The sequence below is a fragment of the Galleria mellonella genome, unplaced genomic scaffold, assembly GCF_026898425.1.
Source record: "Galleria mellonella isolate WM207_F2 unplaced genomic scaffold, CSIRO_AGI_GalMel_v1 utg606, whole genome shotgun sequence".
NCBI classification, from domain to species: domain Eukaryota; kingdom Metazoa; phylum Arthropoda; class Insecta; order Lepidoptera; family Pyralidae; genus Galleria; species Galleria mellonella.
The window spans coordinates 251,948-277,214 of record NW_026442126.1 but is presented as its reverse complement, the minus strand read 5'-3'; the positions used below and the strand labels follow the sequence as shown (position 1 = coordinate 277,214).

Sequence of the window (25,267 nt, the reverse complement as noted above, 5' to 3'; positions counted from 1 at the left end):
CAATATAATAATGACACGGCGAAATTTAATAATAACAATTTTAGCTTTATAATAATAATAATAAACTCTTTATTGCGCACAGTAGAGATGTATACAAGGAGTATTTATACAGAATGTGCATATACAAAAGGAGGCCTTATCGCTAAAAGCAATCTCTTACAGACAACCTGGCATAAAGAATGGATAAGTACAGAGAGAAAGGTAGATGGCGCTAGTCAGACACAGTAAATACATAAAAGGAATCAAACAAAATGCAAAATATTCTAAATATAATTTAGTTAGTTATGGTGGCAAACAAGCCGACGACCCGTCTAATGGTAAACAGGGTTACCGTAGTCTATGGACGCCTGTAACATCAGGTACGTCACGTGCGCGTTGCCGATCCTTAAGAAAGTTTAATAGGTTCTTTTTGAAGAACCCTACGCTGAAGTATTTACCTTCCTTTACAGGGTGGAGACATCTGGCGCTATAAATAATAACAAGTTGCATATGAATTATTGTTATTCGTTTACACTTTATAATATGTGTAAATATTTCTCAACTTTACAAAAAAAAAATACGATTGGAGATTTTTTCTATATTTATGTACAGAAGAGATACAAATTTGATATTTTTATGTTGTAATATCCACTTGTTTTGATATTATAAATAAGTATAGATATTTCATTTTTATTACCAGCCAATCGTTACAAAATATTGACATAGTACGAGACGTGAAGAATACCTATTTATGTGGGATAATGAAAATTGTATACGATCTAAAACTAGTTAAATATATAGCGATGTATTTATTTAGTTAAACTTCAATGTATAGTTTGAATATATGTTGGTGGACTTAACACCGAATGAAGATTGGGCAAACAGTCAAAAAGACAAAAGTAGCCATTCTTGTCTGGATACAAAATTAAAAAATTAACAGATATATAACAATTATAATGCGCAAGAGATATACTTATTTATACTGAACTAAATATGATCAAACAGATTTTACAGAGACGCGAGTGTCGCTCTATACGTGTGTCGACGATCCTATATTTTACGTAACTTAAAACATACTTAGATCCACGTGTTTTTCCCTAAAAAGTATCACCTTTGTGGTACAAAAAAAATCACATGAAGATAGAAATGAAGTAAATGGTTATCTTCTATTAACAATTCTATTAATAAATTATATGTATTTGATATTTTTGTGCATTACAAGTTTTTGTATTTTATACACGAAAAATTATTAATTCACTCTTGCGCCACCTGCCCACTTCTATCTGTTCTCCTATAACCAAAGGTTGTCTGTAAGAGATTGCCCTAGCAATAAGACCGTCTTTTGTACCTTTATGTGTATATTTCAATCTGTATTTATATTACTGTATTTCACTTGAATTATTCACTTGTCATTCTATATTTTTATTTATGGTGCAATAAAGAGTTAAATAAATAAATAAATAACAATTTCTGTTTGCAGTAGACAAAATTTCCTTCTATACTTTTGTGGTAAACAAAAACACCTTGCCCATGACATTGGTTCTAATTAGTAAAGAAATGTAAACACGTAACTAGACCCTATGAAATTTAATGTGCAAGCGTTTGACGGCCAGTATAAATTGGCATTCCGCACCTCTCGTATACCTAATTGTTTGTGATGATCAAGGGGATATAGAGGGGAAGGGAGAGGTCCAAATAACGATGGCCGGTCGCCGCAGGTGATTCAGAAGACAGGTCTAGTGCTTGCGCAACCCGTATAAAAGGCTACAGTAACGAAACATATGCACAGTCGAAAGCTCGACGCCTTACCAACTGTCAGCCATATATTTATTTATTAATTTATTTTATTTTTATTAAAAAAAAATGAGTGTGTCCTTGTGCATATTGTTAATAAGCATTGCAGGCGCATCTGCGGGAACACTGCGTGAGTTTTATAAACATTTTTTCTTTAAATAACAGTAAAATTTTTTTTTATTATTAATTTAAATATTTATTTTATACTTAGATATAATATATTTATTATATATAATATCTAAGTATAAATTATATATATATAAGTATATACTTAGATAGATAACTCATACTTTTGAACAGCTATTTTCGACGATTAAAAACACACTGAAACTTCAATATTTATTTATTTATTTACTCTTTACTCCACTATTTAAAGTATAATACAAAACATATTTATTTATATATTGAATATTACTTATTAATAACAATTGTTATACTAAAGTTAAATTTTTTTTTATAATATTTATACATACGCTCTATTATTCATAATAATTAAAACTGACTACAAATTAATTTTAACTATTATTGAATGTTTTCTCATTTTATTTCACAAATAAAAATTTATGCATTTCAACAGCTAAAATAGTTTTATAAGTGTTTGACGTTTTTATATATATATGTAAAAAAAAAAAATTAAATCAGACTTAAATGGTAACAAACATTTAATACTCCGATATTGGGATCGTTTGCTAAATTAGATTAAAATTTAATTAATCAATAGATAGTTTAGGTTCTGTTTATTACGTACAGTAAATAACTTATTATAATTTAATGTTTAATTCACACTAAATTATTTTTGTCCTTTATAAAACACATTTCACAAGTTTCAGACGTTTTAAAATCTCATAAATTATACATTTTTTAATAAATATATAATTAAAAAGTAAATTTTTCTATAACAATTTTATTAAAATTTAAGAAATTATTATTAAAAATATATATTTACATGTTGTAGTAAATAAGCGTGTAAAATAAATAGTATTTTATAAATTTAGAATAAAATCTAGACATGTTGTTATTTTATTAATTTATTTATATATTAACTATAAATCAGAGATTAATTGGATACATATTTTATTCAGTTATATATATATATATATATATATATCAATTAGTATATTTCTTGTTATTTATGACTGTATCTAAAGAAATCCAACATTAACATAATATCTCTTTAATAAGCAATGACAAGGATATTTTTTTTATATTAAAACATATGGTTATTCTAAATCTAACTATATTAGTCATCTTTCTAAATACTAATACAATAACAGTTTGATTAAAATAGATTGTTAAACATTTTTCTCCATGAAAATAGTAATTTTTAAATATTGCTATTTTATAAAAGTCTATAATTATAATAAATACAATTAAAATAATGCCACGTATAGTATATTTTTTTATACAACTTAGAATGGCAAACAAGCTGACGGCCCACCTGATGGAAAGTGGTAACCGTCGCCTATAGACATGAGCAGTAACATGGACATAACAGAGTATACTGTTTCGCCCATGATACCCCTCATGCGTTGCCGTTCCTGAGTATTTATATGCTATTGTAGGAAATTTGAAATGGACATCTGCGGTTCAAGTCATAAAATATTCTGAATGTTTAGACACGAGTCATGTTTGTACTTTAAAAAAAAAACAATGACTTGAATCGTGTGTGACAGACAATACACAGATGAACAAGATGTTTCGTAGACACATCAGATTAAATATAATTTAATATATAATACGAAATCGTATATAATACATATATGTAACTTTTTCTTCGCTATACGCAGTTTTTTGCCCAGTTTTAATCGTCAAAACAATTAATATATAATTAATACACGAGAGTTTATTCCCGACTTCCAAATCTGTTTAGAATTGGCGATGTAACCGCGTAAAAAGTAAAATTTATCAAATTAAAAAAAAAAATTGTTACAATGGCAAGCCACAAATTTTATTTTTTTATTTTTATAAACCTGACTTCAAAAAGATCAATTCGGTTGTATGTTATATTAGTTTTTTTTTTTTTTTTTGTTATATTTTTTTTTTTTTAGTACGTTTGTTCCGTTTGGAACAGGCTAAGGTCGGAGACCATGCTGCCTAGTCTTCAAAAAGATAATTTGTCTGGAATTTGTTATTTACCTTATAACTCTGTCAGTTGTAAACCGATTTGAATTTTTTTTTTAATCTAAAAGGACATACTTTATCGGTCTCATAGGAAATTTATCAAATTCTTTTTGAAGTCGATTAAAAAAAAACAACGGTCATTGTATTACCGCTGAATTATAGACATATCCTATTAAATATAGATGTAATACTAGTTTTGATATATAAATTAAACAAACGATTAAATCTAGTAGGCATAGGTTGCAATGGTTTGGTAAGTGATCGAATCCAATCTCATTATGAATGAACGATCAGGTTGATCAAGTTATGACCTAATTATCTTGTCGTGCAAGGTGCAAAAACATAGGTAACCAACTAAAATACAGAGGCAGCATTCGTAAAAACATACAACTTTCTCTGTGAAAGAATGAAGGTCGGATTACAAATCGGTCCTTTATAGATATTGAAGAAAAAAAAAATAAACCGAAAAGCTTAATAGCTTTTAGTTTTTGTTTTCTTTAATAATAATAATATTCTTTATTATCAGGCACTTAACCCATAGAGGTACAATTGTATTACAACGTGCTCGGATTACATATAAAAATATAACAATTGAAACATACAAAAAAAAATCATAAAAATTAAAATATGTAGAAAATTTATAAAAAGTAAAGTAAATAATATAGCGAACACAGTTATTAGATACAAAAAAAAAACTGCCATAATAGATTGGTTCCTATTGATGAATGTGTCGATATATGTGAAGTGAAACCAATGCAGTACATAAAACTAACTCCCTTTTTTATAAAACATAAAACATCTTACAAATATTTTAGAGTATTTTGTCATTGTTTAACTAATTGCCCCCGGGGGGAAAGGGATTGTTAGCAATGTAGATTGAAAATCCCATTGCTAGCGATATACCCAACCAGGTCGACCTCCTCGCTGTTCCCCCTGGAAAGTGTCATGGTTAATTCCTGATGAATTCATCATGATGGGCTAACTGGCCTGTTTTCATTCTCATCTATCACCCTTCACTGGTGCTCCGCCAGCGTATCTCGTTATCGCAGGCGGGGTTACCATACCATTTTCACCTATCAAAAAAAAACTAATTGCCCCCTTTCAACGATGCGAACGATTTGTATTTCATCTTTTTAGTATGTTATATTTTAAAAATCTTTCATTTTATTTATTAAGGAATTGCTTTAACTAGATCAATTAAAGTCATTTGCTTAGGTACCTCTGTCCCATTCGTGTTTTTACCGTTTAGCAGTTGTGTTTGCATGGTTGTGTTCGGTTTGAAGGATGGGATGTGGCAGTGAATTTACAGGGTACAGAGGAATAACACCTGAGTCCTCAGGAATGGCAACGCATGGGGGGGATCATGGGCGAAACAGTATACTCTGTTATGTGCATGTGTACTGCTCATGTCTATAGGCGACGGCTACCACTTTCAACAGGTGGGCCGTTAGCTTGTTTGCCATTCTAAGTTGCATATAAAAATCAATGCATCGTCTCTTACTTTTTATGTTTAGGGTAAAGTAAATAATACTTCTTTTTTACTGCTTAAAAATGCTATTAGAGTGCATTGAAATAAATGCTGCAGTTTTTGTGACCATCCTAATACGTAAAACTGTATTAAACATATTAAACTTATATATGTAATAAGCGGATTTTTGCTTGGCTGGAAACAATGGCTGGAAACAATTAAAAATTGAAAAAAAAAATAATCAAAATAGGTTCACAAATGTCTAAGACGTGTACAACATACACAAAATTCCGACGAATTGAGTTTACGAAGTTTTGTGTTTACGGTATTCAAATCTCATTAATTCTTGTCTTATCATCACGGTAACAAGTCATTACGGTCCCAACAGTGAGCATTCCATGTTAGAAGAGGGTATTGGCCTGCTATTATCATACTGGCCAGGCCACATAGGATTTTTTTTGGAGTTTTGTTTCGCATTGTTGTCATAAGATTTCGTATATATTTTTATTTCCGTAAAGACGGAACTGCCTTTAGTCGCTTCTTAAGACATTCCGATTTTAATGCATCGTAAAAACGATGTCAAATTTTGAATTAGATTTTTTTATTTATTCATTGGCATATTGGCAATAAATACAATTTAATTGTATCCTTAATTCTTTTTTTATTAAAAAGTATCCTATTGCCGAGGCAACTAAATAATGTATTCTATTCCAGACCACATCTGTGACCTCCCTATGCACAACATGACATCTAGTGTTTCCTTTATCTGTCCCATGTAATTATTTCTCGGCCTCTTTTGCCCTCTATTTTTCCTTCTAGTATGCTCTTTATAAAATTGTCATGTCGTGTAAGGTAACACAGCATTTTGCCTCTTTTATTCTCTATTGTTTTAATTCATGATCTTTACTCAGTTATCATTTACAAGACTTTCTTGTTTGTTACCTTTTCTGTCCAACTCATCCTTTCCATTCCCAATTCGTTATTACATGAAAAACTGAACTAATCGAACGATTGTTCCTTTAATATTGAAAGGTGTTAATTCCAATAATGATCTCTTGTTAATTTCACAAAGTTTGGAATTAATACTGCAAATTATTTGTTGTTGTGTACCTTTTTTTTATACAACTTAGAATGACAAACAAGCTGACGGCCCACCTGATGGAAAGTGGTAACCGTCGCCTATAGACATGAGCAGTACACATGCACATAACAGAGTATACTGTTTCGCCCATGATCCCCCCCATGCGTTGCCATTCCTGAGGACTCAGGTGTTATTCCTCTGTATCCAGTAAATTCACGCCATATCCCACCCTTCAAACCGAAACACAGCCGTGAAAACACAACTGCTTCACGGTTGAAACACGAATGGGAGAGAGGTATACAAGCAATCGACTTTTGTACAAAGTCTCCCTCTAATGTTCATGTATATCTGCATTTGATATGCATGATCAGTAACCGAACAGTACTTAGTTATTATGTTTCACAAACATTAGATATCCTCGCAATATCCGCTAATTTTATTGGTGGATAATTATTCTTGTACTGTGGACTGAAGTCCGTTTTGCGTTGCTTGTACTTTTTAAACGTCGATTAGTTTTAATTTACTTGTATGTACTTAGTTCACTGACCACCATACTGTACGAATAGTCCCCGATTCAATTCCTTGATAAGTATATTCGATAGAGCCAAATGTCATCGGATTCAGCGTATATGGAGTTAAGGCAGTGTATGGAGCAATAGACGTAAGAAGTCTTGGCCTCCACATGTCCTGACTTGGTATTTAAACATTAAAAAAAAATGGGAAATAAAGTTTTGTAAATAGTAGTTTCTGTTTTTTTGCCTAATAGATAAATGCACTGAGTAATAAATGTATTTTAATAAAGTTGGCACAAAAATTAATTTACGCGAACGAATAATTCAAAAGTAGTTAGTAGTGTAAATTATTACAAACCTATTTCACCTAGATTTTTTTTTATACAACTTAGAATGGCAAACAAGCTGACGGCCCACCTGATGGAAAGTGGTAACCGTCGCCTATAGACGTGAGCAGTACCATGGACATAACAGAGTATACTGTTTCGCCCATGATACCCCCCATGCGTTGCCATTCCTGAGGACTAGGATGTTATTCCTCTGTACCCAGTAAATTCACACCATATCCCACCCTTCAAACCGAAACACAGCCATGCAAATACAACTGCTTTACAGTTGAAACACGAATGAGACAGAGGTACCCATGCAAACGACTTCTGTACAAAGTCTCCCTCTGGTTATTATCTATACTTATAATAAATCTATAGAGAGGTCAATTCTGTACATGAAATATATTTCCAAAATAACTATCAGCGGGTGATTAGTGATCGATACTGACGCCAAAAATGCAATCAGTAAAATTTTTATCTGCCCGTCTTATATGTTCGTTATAGAAACAAAAACTACTCGATGAATTTTAACGAAACTTGGTACAATTATTCTTCATACACCTGGACAGGTTATCAATAACAATTACCTATTCTTCTAACAAGTTAGAATGTTTTTATCGACAGTTTAACTGAGATTATCGGCATAACATGCGATTGTCTCGTGTACTCGCCATAGTAAACTTGACAATTTACATGCACTCAGCTGTTGTCATGTTACCACCGTCGTTTACAAACATATTAGTGTCACGAGACCTTTTTATTTCATAGATTCAATAGTAACAATTGTTTATGTGAAAATTATCTGAATTAGCTGCACTTAACCGGAGACATCTTGTTATAAAAAAAAGTGTGTGATGAACATCATAATGGCCACCATTGAACTCCCATTGCCCCGATTATAGCGACAACAATGGCATTGTTCATCTGGTTAACATTAAGCGAGCTGCATAGATAAATGTCTTTAATAATCTTCTTAGATGGAGAATAGATTAACTTTAATTATGTCTACTTAACTTGTTTATATACATAACTAGCGGCCCGTCCCGGCGTCGCACGGGTGGACATTTTAACATTTTAAAAAGTGGCCATTAAGGCTGCACACGCGACGGAAGCTTAATAATGGAGTAACTTCTCCCGTTTTCCCAACATTTCCCCTCACTGCTCTGCTCCTATTGATCGTAGCGTGATGAAAAGTATACTATAACCTGACCAAGAGTATGAAGAATAATTGTACCAAGTTTCGTTAAAATCCGTCGAGTAGTTTTTGTTTTTATAACGAACATACAGACAGACAGACAAAAATTTTACTGATTGCATTTTTGCCATCAGTATCGATCACTAATCACCCGCTGATAGTTATTTTGGAAATATATTTCATGTACAGAATTATAAACTACAGAATATATTAAATAACTATATAATACTAATAATAATTACGATATGAATAGATACACACCAATACTTAAATAATGAATAATAATAATAAGAAAGTACGTACTTATCGTGATACACTATTTCGAAAGTGAAAAAAGTGTTGTCCTCCTCTCTCGTACTTGCTGTGCCCAACAGGCTCCATAATTGAAACCATATGTACTAATTATATTATGGAATGCAATAAGAAATAAATAAATAAATAAGGTCCACTATAGCGCAGAGATGAGTGTAAAGGGATTTTGAGGATAAGATATAATATGTGTGTGTGTGTGTGTGTGTATGTGTATGTAATTAAAAATAGTCGAACTGAGAACCTCCTTCTGCTTGCAGTCTCTTTAAACTATCAACTAAGGACATCGGCCATTACATTGCAAAGTTGACAAAATTCAAAAGAACTCTCAAGCACCATTGACATGGTAAAGACTGAATATTTTGAATAAACGTTTACGACACTCGGATGCATACCTACGTATAAATACAATTGTGTAACATAGAGTAATTTATAAACAGAGGTCGATTAAGTAACCATGGTAAAGTCGCTCCTACAGTTTCAATGTCAAAGCCCTCTGCCTGCCCTTCTGACCCCAAAATTCTAGTCAAGGTTAGGCGAAAACTAATTTTCTTTTGTCAACATCCGCGTAAAATCTTCGCGTTACACAAGGAGCCTTGGCAATCGAGTCAAGGCCAATGTTTTGGATTAGCACAGTACGTTTTATCACATACATACATATCACAATTAATTAGTTCCCTTAAAAGTGCCAGAGAAGAGGAAAAAGGTCGTTTCTGTGTCTCTAAGTAGCTGTGTGTGAATGGCGGTGTTTTGGTTTGAATCATAGTGTGGGCGACAAAGGAAACCAGGAATGGAAATTGGAAATATATGTATATTAGTCAAAGGAACTTAGAAGACCAAGGCCGTAAAGGGAAAGCCAAAAAGAAACAATAGATATGCGCGTCAATTTCGAATTTGGTAAATAATAATATATGTGGCCTGTACTCCACACATAGGATGTAGCAGTGAAATTTCAGGATATGATTGTACATCAGTTCTCATCTCACATGTGTTGTGTTTAAATATCTATGTCACATATCGTTATATGTGTACACAACACTGTATATCCTTTTTTTTGATTTAACAAAAAAATTATTAACGGACAATCAAACGAACAATAAAATTATGTACGGGTTCCGTTACTAGATTTTGCAATACGGTACCCTAAAAGTGTTGTGCACGTGACATTGATAATTGATGGTTAGATGTAGCGTGTGTCATCCGGCCTGTGTCGTAGGCTCGTGGCTCGCGTGTGTGCACAAGCGACAGCAGCATTGCCAGATGCGATTTTTTTTTACCCCTTCAGTATTTACAATTTTTTCTCCAAATTGGTATCATTTTCTTTCCCTTTACCCAATCACAAACATTGGTTAGTTATCACTGAGTTTTACTACGTAATCACTACACGACTGACAAAGAAAAAAGAACTGTTCTCTACACTCTGTTACCCCATTTTACTACCTTTATTATATATATATATATATATATATATATATATATATATATATATATATATATATATATATATATATATATATATATATATATATTTACAATTTCATAATGTTAAATAAATTTTTGGAGAATAATAAAACAAGTATGGAGAAATATTATATAAAGAATATAATACAAAAAATTTTTGCCCACAATTGCGAAAAAAATACCGAATCTGGCAATGCTGATCGCCAGTGGCAGCGGCCAGTCAACCGGTGTTACGCTAATCCAGCGAAACTTGTTCGACATTGACCCGGTGGCGGCGGCCGCTGCCGGCCCCGGCGCCGGAATCCACCGGATATATATTAAGCAAGCGAATAGGGAGGTGCTCACGCTATGGGGAATTGGGGACTATAGTAATGTTAGAGTGTAGTAGATTGCAAGCTGTATGTTTTAGGTGCCGGAGACTACAAATTGTAAAATAGTGTAGAATGACATTGTAGGCGATGCGCAACTATGTATTTGTTCTATTCTCTTTATATACATATGTATATTGTGTTCCTAAGCTTTGAATAAACGCGGGAGTAAGCGGGGCAGCGCCTCTCGCGTGAATTATGTGAACTTTTGTTTTGTCTCCGCCCGAACGTAAAAAAAGACACGATCGCGCTGCCTCCCTACATTCTCTGTTGATAAATTGTGTGTTCCTTCTACATTCCCTACAGACATGTTGTCATGTTAGTTAAATCCTTAATTAATCGTTCCAAAGGATTTATCTAAAATAAATGATAAATCGTTAAAAAAAATGCAACAACTTGCATTAAAAAGTATGAATAGATATGGAAGACGATATTTATAATATCGTCTTCTATAGAAAAAAAATGTGACGAGAATAATAGCAGACCAGGACTAGAGGAGAAATATCCACTCCAAACCGGACAGACCAGAGCCAGTCATTACGATTTTCAGCGAGTCTCTTCACCTCTTGATACGACACGACACCAACTCCTTCCTTGATCTGCCTGATGTAAAAGTACCTTATTATAAGAACTATTGAGTACAGAAGGACAAAAATGTTAGGACACTTGATGCGACACGACGAACTTATGAACATTACAATAGATGATAAGATAGAAGGAAGATGGGAAAGAGGGAGACCAAGGCATAGTTACATCAGAGAACAACTACATTGTAAAAATAAAATATTAAAATGAATTCAAAATGAGCATGTTAATATACATATAAAACTAATACATTTCATAGAATCACAAAAAAAATTAAATTAATGATCAGTCCCATTCATAAGCCGTACCCCACCCAAATGTTCCCATGATACGTGCGGCATTTCCGCGTTGGACTGCCAGGGATATCCTTTGAGCCAGATACGAACCAGAACGGCGAGCATGGCCCCTATCCGCAAAGCGCAGACTCAACTCTCTTTTTCGGCTTTTACTTCCGCTCCCACACGCCCGTAGTCTCAAAATCAACGGGAATGAAGATGTAAGCTGCTGGTCTACCATGAAATAAAATTCCGAAATTTCGGACTCAATTTCGTGTTTTTGTTTATACCAAAATCGGACCAATAAATGGAGTTTAACATTTCGTTCGTCTTACATCCTATCGTAAAAGTCCAACGGAACGATATTTTAACATTTTTATTATTTCCAAACGGCATGTATTATGTAATTTTAACATCAAATTTGTGTTTCGTTTCGCTCCGAAATTTCGGAAAACATTTCGTGGTAGGCCATCTGGTTTGAGAATCTAATATTTTGAATGTTTGATTCAAAATTGGAAATTTACGTAATTCTTTTACTAAAAAATTAATATAAAAACATGACAATCTCAAACGTTACAGCACTATAAACATGGCGGGGCATATATTCCAACCTCACCAGATCGTAGCTTCTGTTTCATCAGGCCTCTTTCAAATTCGAAGGTCACATTTTCTTTTTACGCTACCCAACACTGATGAAAGAAAGGCCCTGAAAGTTGTTACCAAATTAAATATATTTTGATATTGATTGAGTAAGTACATACTGCAGTACGCAGGCACTACTGTGATATTATCTAATTGTTTTATATAGTAATATTTCTTTCTTTCTTTCTTTCTTTATTGTACACAAAAGGTTATTGAAATGTAAAAACAAACATAATAGTGCACAAAGGCGAGCCTATCTCCAATAGAGATTTCTTCCAGCAAACCCAATATGAGAAAACTGACAGTTCATTAGTAGTTACAGTCATACATGTGCACCGATCGATCTAAATGTTATAGTTAAAAGAAATAAATAAAATGTCTTTACAATTGAAAAGATCAATAGGTATAAATAAATAAATAAAAATATATATAAGTAATATATAAATAGATAGATATATATTAAATATAATACACAAATATAATAAGTACGTACATCAGCATTGTTAGAGGTAATAATTCTTCAGACGTGATTTGAAAATCCCAATGCTTGGGCTATTTCTAATTTCATGAGGCAGTGTGTTCCATAATCTAATTGCAGCCACAACAAATTTTATGTATGTATTATATTTATTTATTCAATATATTAGGTGTATGTTTATATTAGTCTAATTATATGTTTATATTATATGAATATATCAAGTATTGCTTTATATTTCCTCTATTTAATATTGCACCGCCTACTTATTTCTCTGTTCGCCCAATGGTCGACTGGTAGAGAACACCGTCCGGTGTTAAGTCCGCCAAATGTACATAGAATTTTACTGTGTATTAAAGTTAAAATAAATAAATAAAATAAATATGCTACTCTGCGTTCAAGAATCTTGTACTTGGAAAATTATGCAATTTACTTGAACACAAACATTTATTGACTACATACGATATTTTGCATCCACGCCAGCTGTAAACCGTGACATTTAAAACATCAATTAATTATTATATTAGTGTTAATGTTAGATATAATATATTCATATATAAACTTTCAATCTCACTATTCCATTGATACATTTTAGCGTTCGTCATAACAGCCTTTAACTGTCCACTGCTGAACATAAGCCTCCCCCTTGGGGGGTTTAATTATTATTATTAATTATTTATTATTATTAATTATGCGAGCAATACTTATTATTTATCTAGTCAATTCATTATTAATATAAATTCAATAAAAAATATAATAAAAAAAAAATATAAAATACATAATAATAATTACACCTACTATAATTACTACATAGATAAAATAAGAATACTTCTTAATTGTTTTATTAACATTTTTTTTTAATAAGAAACAAATAACAAATAAGAGAAAAATTAAATTTATTACAATAATATGAAAATAAGTAGAAATTTTAGAATATCTATTTCATGTAACTTATATTATTTCTCCTTAATTTAATTATACAGAATTTTTTTATTTATTAAAAATAATTATTTTAACATTTAAATCTATGTATTTATATTCATCACGGGATAAATAGGAAAACATGATAAAAAAAACTTTTTTTATCACCACATGACATTTTGTTTCTTTGTACACACAACACTACACACATAAATAACACACACTTTTACACTAATTATTGCTGAACCTCCAGTGATGCGACGTTTCAAATAATTATCTCCATAGATTTATTTTTTCTATTTAATTTAACCTACCCTCCAAAAATAAACATAATACTCGTATTGTCTGGTATACAAATTGGGAATCCAATTACCTTAAAACCAATTACAGTAAATATAATATTTTTAAATATTAAAATAAAAAATAAATAAAACATGTTCATGTTAAAATTGTACAGAATGCTCAGTAGGCTGTTGTTATTTATTTATTTATTTGAAAATTACTCACCAAACTTACAGTTTCCCAAAACGTGTAGTGAGCCATAGGTTTATTTTACAAATTTTACAAAAAGGTTTATTTGTATAGGATGATCTTTCTTATTTTTACCTTTACTTACACCCAGTGTAAACTATAACATAACCTCAGATAATAGAGCCTTGACCACGTTTTGTAAGGTTCATGCCGTAATTTTCCTTATTAAATAATTATTTATTCAGAACATAGCATATTTGACGGCCAAATTATTATGTTTACATGAACATTCTCTGATTTTTAATGTCCAATAACACAATTATATGTAACTTATTATATGGATAACATAATAATATATTAATTAGTAATGTAGAAATTTTAGTAGATTCGATTCTTCGTTGATGCCTTTGAAAAACTATTGACACTAGAAGTGCAAAATTTAAAAAGTTACTTAACAACCTAGAAAAATATGTGGATTTTTTACTATACCTTGAGGATTGTAAATTGTAAAAATTGGAAATGAAAGTTTGCATGTACATCCGAAACTACGTGAATTAGATACATCGAAAGTAATTTGAAAATTTTCACTTATTTATCCCTATATAGATAGATAGATAGATACTCTTTATTGTTTCCTCCAAAAGATTACAATAGTAAACTTATTATCAATATAAACAATTACAAGAAATAATCACAGTGAGAAAACAATGGGCGACCTTATCGCTAAGAGCGAGCTCTTCCAGGCAACCTTTGAATGGAGAGGAGTAATTATAAACAATTTGGTAGGAGGCACGATAAAAAATTTTGTTAGCTCTAGATAATACAGTAATTAAATACTTAAATATAATCCATCTATATTAATAATATTTTTTTAATATATTTAAACATTATTAACTTAATTACAAACGAAATTAAATAGATGTTTTATAAAATTAAATTATTAAATTAATAAGGTAATACACAATCACACCAATACGCTGGTTCTCAAGCTAGGAGACCTAGTGTAATGAGGAATCGAGCAACGAACATCTGTGAACACAACCCAGGGCATCCAAAAAAGCTGGTTTGATTAATTGGCCCGGCCGGATTCGAACCCGGGACTTCATTTACGCAAAGCGACGTGACCGCCACTACGCCACGGAGGTCGTTAATTGCAATTAATTGAAATTAAAATAAAATTTAATATCTCACACTGCGCAATACTAGAACCGTGTGGTTCCGATATAGAACGGGTCACCCCTTCCTTTCCCATGAGTCTCGTGAGAGGAACGCTGCTGCCCATTTCTCGACCATTAAATTCCCTTAGTCGCCACTTACGACTTCCACGGGAAAGGAAAGGATAGCTCATTCTATTCTGTAATCTCACGGTTCACCTCCTTATAAATGAAAAATTATTGTCTAATAAATTGAATGTATTACATCCTGTATATGTAGATGCGTATTTCGTATGGTTACAGCCTGTATATATATATACCATTGCGGGAAATATTTGCTTGTAAAAAATATCATATGGATTATCTACATAACCGCAACGGAAAACTAGCAACGCGCAAAATCGGAGCGGACATCTTTTTCCTTCTGAATGCAAACCCTGTACAAACGAACCTAAAATCGAGTTTTAATTGTAAACAATGTGTACGAGTCAACTTTGTTATTTACAAAAACAATATTTGTTTAAATGACTACAACATGTCCGACATCATGTTTTATAGCTCTGTCGTATTTACTGTGCTGAACTAACACTATTATTGGTTATTCCGAGAAAAAGTAATAACTTTAAGTTAAATGTTTGTAAGTTATTTTTATACCACTGAGGTGGTATAGAATATGGGTATGTACATAAGTACTTAACTTGTTTTAGTTTGCCTTTTGTTTACAATCAACGTTTAGCAACTTTGTAGAACCATTTATAATCTCTCAAAGAAGATCAAACGAATATGCGTTTTTCAATGGCACTTTCTTCCACGCACAACCATTCTTTGGAATCAACTTCCAGCAGCAGTATTTCCGAACCGATACGACAACATAACCTTCAAGAAAAGAGTATATTCCGCCATAAGGCCGCCAGCACACCTGCAATGCCGTTGGTGTTGCAGGTGTTCATGGGCGGCGGTAGTCACTTACCATCAGGTGGGCCGCTTGCTCGTTTGCCTCCTGTGTTGTAAAAAAAAATAGAATATTTGATAACATTTTGAAGGATCTTTATTTTTAATTACTTATTTTTTTTTTACTAATTTAATTACATTAATCTGATTTGACTATTGCTATGAATTAAAAAGAATATCTTTGATTTTGAGGCAGTCTACGTGTATACGTCATTGTACTTTTCGTTCTATTTTTTTTTTAATTCACATACCTATATTTCGACTTCTAATTATGAAAAGTTCTTTATTATGAAAAGTTCTTTAAAATCTTATAGGTATTTCGAAATAAAATACGCAATTGTTTTAATATTTTCACTAAATACTTAATTTCACAGTCTATTGTAAAAGTTATATATTAACACTATACCTACCGACATTTCATATATACCTAATCCTACCATGAGCGGGTCAAACGACCGCTTTAAAATAAACTATGTATCTTAATATAGAAACAGATTTTAACCAATTGGATAGTGAACAAGTAAATAATAGTAAGTTGTAAATATTGAAAAATGGCTTGTATGTATGTATATTACAGGAAAAGTCAATAAGTTACATGGTGATACAGCAACGTTATACATGAAAATTTTTAAACTACATTTCTAAAACGGTCATTTGACCGCGCTTGGTAGGTTTAGTGTTAAATAATAAAAAAATAGATACTGCTTTTTTATTATTATCTATGACCTTTACAAGGTCATAACTTTATCAGAGGTACAATAGAAAAGAATATTAAGATTTACATATAGTAATATAGACAGACACGTATACATAGCAAGGTAAATATAAATAAATGTTTATTTATTTTAGTATTTTTTTACGTTCAAACGGCCTTATTATGGAATCAGTTACATACTACGCTAGGTTTTTTTTTATGTATGGTTACCCCGCCTGCGCTTACGGGTACGTTGGCGGAGCACCAGTGAAGGGTGATAGATGAGAATGAAAACAGGCCAGTTAGCCCATCATGATGAATTCATCAGGAATTAACCATAATAGTTTCCAGGGAGAACCGCGAGGAGGTCGACCTGGTTGGGTATATTGCTAGCAATGTGATTCTTAGTCTACATTACTAACAATCGCCTTCCCCCCACTATGCTAGGTTATAACTGAATTATAATTGTTACCTATAGGTCTATCTCTGTAATCTATCAGACATCTACCGAAAATTTCGGGAAGTCGTAAATTACTGCTTCCTAAAAATGTTATTTCAGCTGTTAACTGCCCACTGTTAAACATAAGTCTTCCCCATAAAGGGAGCTTTGCCAGTAGTTGCCATGCTTGGCAGGCGGGTTAGCAACCGCAGTTAGGCTTTTAAATATGTTTTAAGAGGGACGTTGTTGCCCATGTCTTGAAAATAAGTTCTTTTAGTTGTCTATTATGACACCCAAGGAATACGAATATGTTATTATTTATTTTTATTTATTTATTTTAAATAAACTTAATGCACAATTATATAAATTAGATTCTACCGTGAAGCAGTTGTGTTTGCATGGCTGTGTTTCGGTTTGAAGGGTGGGATATGGCAGTGAATTTACAGGGTACAGAGGAAGAATATCTGAGTCCTCAGAAATGGCAACGCATGGGGGGTATCATGGGCGAAACAGTATATATACTCTGTTATATCCATGGTACTACTCATGTCTATAGGCGACGGTTACCACTCTCCATCAGGTGGCTGTCAGCTTGTATGCCATTATAAGTTACATAAAAAAAAGTAAGTGTACATATGGCGGACTTAACACTTAACTATTATGAATCTATTGTACAAAATTTTGACCTTTTCAGAGTCTAGACTTTTAGATATTCCAGTTTAGGTTACGCGTTGTCTGTCAATCAATCATTACATTATATACTATAATTCTAATAAGAGATTCTATATAATAATGGAGGGATCGAATTAGCAATGAGGAGGTCCTGCTTAGGGTTAAGGAAAAAAGACAAATTATTAGAACTATTGAGGACAGAAGGGGAAAAATGTTGGGACCCTTGATACGACACGACGAACTTATGAACATTATAATAGAAGGTAAGATAGAAGGAAGGAGGGGGAGAGGGAGGCCGAGACATAGTTACATCAGGCAGATCAAGGAAGGAGTTGGTGTGGTGTCGTATCAAGAGGTGAAGAGACTCGTTGAAAATCGTAGTGAGTGGCAAGAGCTCCACCGACAAGAGCGCAGCTCTTAAATGTATAGATAGATAGATATAATAATATTGTAGTTAAACTTAACCACAACTTCTGTTATCCTTGCAGCGCCTTACATCTCGCCATGCTCCGCGTCAGACAGCAACGTGGACCAATGTATCGAGAAGGTGATCCAAGCCGGTGGGCCGCAGTTCGCGGACGGAATCCCTGAGTTAGGAATAGCACCGTTGGATCCTCTACATCTGGGCACCGTGGTGGTCAACAACCCTTCCCTCAAACTGGTCTTCACTGATACTGTAGTCACAGGATTGAGAGGATTCAGGCTTAATGCTTACAAGTTAGTATTTATTAATGTTATTTGTGCCATTAACTGTCCACTGCTGTACTCAGGCCTCCCCTATAAAAGGGAGGTTTACATACATACAGGTAAGTAACCTCATCATCACAATATCAGCGTGGTATCATATATATGGTATCATGAAAAATAGTACATTACTGCAGCGGCCAGCAACTGAGGTATTGATGGACGAACGTGCAAATGTGGGCCGAGGTGTAGCCGAGGCACACATACGTGAGTCCATCAATGTCTAGTTGTGGCCAAGGTTTATATAGTACTTTTCAATAACAACTTCTGAGTTATGGATCAAAACAGTATTAAAACTTATAAATTACAAAAATAACATGAAATTTTAATTGACATATTGTTTTGTTATAAGAATTGTTAATTTAATATTTAAGTATTTAAAATGTTGCATGTCTAATTGTGGCGAAATATGTGGACTTAATATTATTTTATCTATCTGTATATTTACCACATTTCTTGCAAATAAATATTCATTCATTCATTCATTCATTCATTTATAAAGTACTAAAATAAATTGTTCAACTGAATCAATTATAATCATTTACACAAATATATACACACATATATATATACACATATTCAAATTATACTATTATATATCTAATATAATTATGTCCTTTTTAGAATAAACCCATCAAAAGGCAAGGCAACTATTGACTTCACGGCAAACGTGACTCTCAAAGCGCAGTACGAGATTGACGGCCAAGTCATCATCCTACCGATCAGGGGCAGCGGGCCTGCTAAGATCAAAATCAGTAAGTGTAAACCGTCCATCACTCAAGGGATTGAATAAATTACTCTCCATTTACCTTCCCGTTGCGTAAAAATGCTATACCACACGCGTACAATGTCACAGCGGCCTCACAGATGCCTTGAAACATTTTCAAATAAGTAATCTCGAATTAATTTAGTGTTTCATTGTAATCTAGACGTTTCATTGTCATGATCACTATGTTTAAATTAAATGCCACTGAGAGTATTGTATTACTTTTTTTTATATACAACTTAGAATGGCAAACAAGCTGACGGGCCCACCTGGCGGAAAGTGGTAACCGTCGCCTATAGACATGAGCAGTACCATGCACATAACAGAGTATACTGTTTCGCCCATGATACCCCCCATGCGTTGCCATTCCTGAGAACTCAGGTGTTATTCCTCTGTACCCAGTAATTCGTAGATATATCAATGTGGTGTGGTGGGATCGGTCAATGAAACAGGTGGCTCGTCTTTCTTCGTTTATTGCAGTTTTTTGAATATTTTTTTTACATTAAATTATTTCCATTTATATATTATATAAATAATTTATTATATACATCAACTTCACGCGAAACACTATTAAATGACGCATTCTATTAAATGACAAACTTCTTCTGTATCAAATCGCAGCTCTAGTTTGTAACAGCAAATAAACACAAGTGTGCACCAGAAGTATAAGTAAGAAAAACAGTGAAACAATTAAAATTAAAAAAAAAAAGTATTAACGTTTATAATTTTTTTTACAGCAAACCTTAACATCATAATCAAATATGACTTTGACACGAAGGACGGGCACTGGCTGGTGACCAGTTACAAGGACAACTACAGCATGGACAGGGCGCATTTCAAGCTCAACAACTTGTTCAACGGCAACAAGGCACTTGGTAAGTACCTACTACAGTGTTCACGCGCCGACCAGAATAACAATTACCGCACCAACACTCTACCCATCTAGGCTAGGCACATCACAGAAAGTGGATCAACACCAAAGATATTGGAATTTCTGTTCTTGTGCCACGATAAGTTATATTATTAAAAAAAAAAAAAAAAAATATATATATATATATATATATATATATATATATATATATATATATATATATATATATATATATATATATAACTACCAAATATTCGTAATCGAAAATCATATGACTAGGCTGTATAAGCTATGCTCTGCGTCTCCAATTTGAATTTTAAAACAACAACAACAAATATTCATTTTGTATGTAATTTAATCGTATTGTATTGGTGTCAATTCTCGTCGTCCGACTTCAAAGCCTTAAATTACTTTAATATTTATTTTATTGTTTATTAAAGAAAGACCAGCAGCTTGAAAAATTCATAATAAAAAAATAGAAACATTAAAGACAAAAAGCACACAAATAAAAACAAGATTTAACTAATGCACATGACGCTGCAAATACTTACACATACAGTCGAGTAAATTAAATCAGAGTAACAACATTATATTAGTACACACTATTATAATACATGTTATGCTGGGGGGAAAAGGGATTGTTAGTAATGGAGACTAAGAATCCCATTGCTAGCAATATACCCAACCAGGTCGACCTCCTCGCGGTTCCCCTTGGAAACTATCATGATTAATTCCTGACGAATTCATCATGATGGGGCTAACTGGCCTGTTTTCATCCTCATTGAACACCCTTCACTGGTGCCCCGCCAGCGTATCCCATTATCCCACTCCATTTTCATCCAATAAAAAAAATACATATTATGATAGTAATACTACACACACATACACACATGCACACACACACATGCACACCTAAATAGTCTGTACTCATTGTAATAAAAAAAAGTAACGCATGTACAATTCTCCGACTGACTTATTTAATCAAGCAGCCCAAACGAACCCATTCTTGGAACATACAAACATGTGCACCATTTAACATTCCAGCCGAGACCACACACAGGTTCACGAATGAAAACTGGGAGATCATAATGCAAGAGATCGCACCGCCGGCCGTCAAGAGCATCATCAAGAACTGTGTGGACGTGGTCAATACATTCTTCCAAGCCATCCCCGCCAGGGAACTACTGCGCCCTTGAATGGTGGGACTTTGAACATACCCTTTCGTACTGCTACTTTCGTCTAGCATTTAAATTCGATTTCTTTCGAGAACAATATTATCGATTCTAATATAAACGTTTACATCACTAATAAACGGCTATTATATTTTAAATAAACAGTTTTAAATTTTTTTATAACGGTTGCATTGATTATTTTATGGGGCTTATTTTTATGCCTTCTAACTGGTAATGCTTGTTTATATTTCAATATATTTATTATTTAATAATAATAATAATTTAAACAATGTTATAGTACACTATTATATAATAAAATATAAGTAATTATATTTTATACATTACAGTACTTAAATTTTATTATAAAACTCATTTTATAATTAAATTTAAGTACTGTAATTAATTTAAAATGTAAATAAATAAATTAATAACAAATTGAAATTAAATAAATTAATTCAATTGTTCATTGTTTTAATTTTTGTAATTAACATGTATCATTTACACTTTGTACGAAATAAAATAATATAATAATTTAAAATTTTGTAACGAAATAAAAATCGTTTTATTTCACATTTCAAGTTAAAAAATTGCTTATTTACATACTTTATCTTTGAATAAAATATATATTTATTTATACAGTCATGTTCATTAACAATCATATTCATTATTGCATAATTATCTTCGCATTATCATATTTTACAACTAAATATTTCGTACTAGATATTTCTTATTAACCTCTTGAACTCTTTAATCTAACCTATAATATTATCATCGCTATCAGAATAATAGGTATTATAAAAAAAAACTATATTGTTTTACAGGAGACACAATCCACAATGTGATTAACGAAAATTGGGAGCCTGTGATAAGAGACATTGCGCCGGTCGCCTTCGAACAAATCATCGAATCCTGCGTCGAGGAAGTCAAGAAACTCTTCAGTAAAGTACCAACTGCGGACCTCATGCTGCCATAGACAATGAGTTATGTAACGTTGCACAATAACGGTTATTGTAAAATATCATTAACATAACGTATTAGCCGTTATTCACATGTTAATATTTAATAACGCTATTTGCATAGCTAACACTGTATTTAGGTATTGTTGTGATGTCGTTAGTGTTGCCCAAAGAGCGTGTTAATTAGAAAACAATTATGAAATTTCTCCGTACTGTCAAGCATGTTCAATATTCATTAAGTTATTTGAACATTACGAGGTCTGATGTTGTTCCTGATAGCCTATTAGGTATTATAGTTAAAAAAAAAAACAGTTTAATAAATGCTTGTTAGTAACACTTTATTAAAAAGTTAAATTATTATACATAGTTCATATTAGTCTTTCTTAATTGTATTGTTATTGGTCATTTGTTTGAAGGCTTCATTACTTATTATTATGTTGTTGATTTAAATAGTAATTGTGATAATTAAATGTAAGATTTAGATTAGGGACTGAAATAGTATTAATATATTTATAGGTTGCCTCAATTGATTGTGTCTAAAATAAAAACAACTTTACAATAACTTTAAACTGAGTGTTCATTGCATGTAATTTAAGAAACATATCCTTATAGATTATAACTTAATTAATGGCACATATTAGAATTTAAATTGTCATGAAGATCTTGTAAAAGTGTTTAACGAGGACACATGGCGTGCCGTCCACCGTCAACAGGCAGGCTCGCGCCTGTGATATTGCTGGCTAAATCACTAGCGAGGAACGCGATCGCTGCTGCCACTTCATCCGGCTGCCCTGGACGACCCAGGGCGTGGGTCTCTTTGCTTCTCGTCAAAAACGCCTGATACTGTTCCTCTGACAAGCCACCGCGCTTCTGCAGCTCGCTCACAATAACTCCAGGGTTCACATTGTTCACTCGCACCCCTTTTGGGGCCAGTTCTAAAGCCACGCACCTGGTGAATTGGTCGACGGCTGCCTTAGACACGTTGTAAGCGAGAACACCGGGAAAAGATCTAATGCCATTTACACTGGACACATTGACGATATTCCCTTTAGACTTGATGATATGCGGTGTCGCCAGTATAGTTAAATAGTATATCGACCGGACATTCGTATTCATAACCCGGTCGTACTGTTCCAGTGAGGTGTTCTCGATCGTTCCCATCTCTAAGATTCCCGCGTTGTTCACCAGAACATCGATTCTTCCGTATTGATCGACGGTGCTCTTTATAATGTTTTGGATGTCAACTTCTTTCGTCAAATCGGCGGTCACCAAAAGGGTATTAGTGTACTTGTCGCACTCTTTGCCTACTTTCTTCAAATTATTAACATTTCTGCCCACAAGTGTTAGTTTGGCTTTTAGTTTCGCTAAATATACGGCTGTTGAAGCACCAATACCAGAACTAGCGCCAGTTAATATAACGACTTTGCCGGAAAAGTCCATTTTGTTGTATCGTGACGTTTTCTATCAGACGCCTCGCTGTAACTGAACAGTGTGAAGTTATCAAACGATATTTATATAATACATGTCTGTGTGTATTGTTTGCACGACCTTGTGATGTTATATCATTCATATCTATGGAGAGCCAAATAACTGTAGGTTAAGATTGTTGTTGGCGTGATAACTTATCCAGTACTAGGTTTGTTTTTTTTTTATTTGACTGTGGTAATTAATATAAAAAATACTCTACTTGTATAACCAAAGGGAGACTTTGTACAAAACTCGATTGCTTGGGTACCGCTGTCCCATTCGTGTTTCTACCATGAAGCAGTTGTGTTTGCAAGGCTGTGTTTCGGTTTGAAGGGTAGGATATGGCGTGAATTTACAGGGTACAGAGGAATAACACCTGGGTCCTCAGGAATGGCAACGCATGAGGGATATCATGGGCGAAACAGTATGTGTGTGTACTGTTATGTCCATGGTACTGCTCATGTCTATAGACGACGGTTACCACTTTCCATCAGGTGGGCCGTCAGCTTGTTTGCCATTCTAAGTCGTATAAAAAAAACTCAGATATAGTGCATTTTTATTGTTATTATATAAACCGTAAACTGTCCACTGCTGAACATAGGCCTCCCCTGCAAGAAGTAGAAAAAGAAGAAGAAGATCATAGTGTGTTTGTATTCTTATAATGCATCTAAATTTTAAATCCATTTTAATTTTTCTTGTTCTTGCTATTCCCTCAAGGAATTATTTTATTTATTTATAAGGGAATATAAAAGATTATAATTTTGTAGATAATTATAAGGAATGGTTGATGTATTAAATTTATTATTCTTTTATTATATTAGTCCAGCCCGACTCATTTTCATTAGATTTTACTCAACACTAGCTGTATCCCGCGTCTTCGTCTGTGTGAATTGGAAAAAAAATCCTGTATGATTGTTCTGGCATCACATTTAAATTACTACATCGAATTGGATGTGGTTAACAGATGTAGTCCTGTAAGTCGAACCTAAAATATATTGTATTTTATATTTTGATACGCCATCTAGTCAAAATCTTAAGTGTTTTTTTTTAATGCATGATAATGGAATGGTAACCCCGCCTGCGCTATCGGTATAGACTGGCGAGGCACCAGTGAGGGATAATAGGTGAGAATCAAAAGGCAGGTCAGTTAGCTCATCGCGATGAACACATCTGGAATTCAGCACGATGGTTTCCAGGGAGGACCACGTGGAGGTCGAACTGACTGAATACATTGCTAGCAACGCGGCTGACAGTTTGCATTACTAACAATCTCCCCCCCCCCCCTCCCCAATCTTAAATGGTATATTTCATTGATTTTCTTACTTCCCAAATCGACTCATACAAAGCCATGGGCAAAAGCTGACCACTTAATAAATACCTATATGACCTAATTAA

General features: G+C 33.0%; 2 protein-coding genes across 2 annotated transcripts; one reads left to right on the top strand and one right to left on the bottom strand.

The window, feature by feature from the left end:
* The first annotated feature begins 1,760 nt into the window (after window positions 1–1,760).
* On the top strand, window positions 1,761–22,974 carry LOC113522036 (circadian clock-controlled protein daywake-like). Its single transcript, XM_031910713.2, has 6 exons — window positions 1,761–1,903; window positions 18,385–18,613; window positions 19,265–19,395; window positions 20,144–20,281; window positions 21,322–21,476; window positions 22,271–22,974. Exons 1-5 carry the CDS (start codon window positions 1,843–1,845, stop codon window positions 21,471–21,473), a joined length of 711 nt encoding a protein of 236 aa, XP_031766573.1. The 5' UTR covers window positions 1,761–1,842; the 3' UTR covers window positions 21,474–21,476; window positions 22,271–22,974.
* On the bottom strand, window positions 22,965–23,906 carry LOC113521981 (3-oxoacyl-[acyl-carrier-protein] reductase FabG-like). Its single transcript, XM_026907685.3, has one exon. It carries the CDS (start codon window positions 23,843–23,845, stop codon window positions 23,081–23,083), a length of 765 nt encoding a protein of 254 aa, XP_026763486.1. The 5' UTR covers window positions 23,846–23,906; the 3' UTR covers window positions 22,965–23,080.
* Window positions 23,907–25,267: the final 1,361 nt, after the last annotated feature.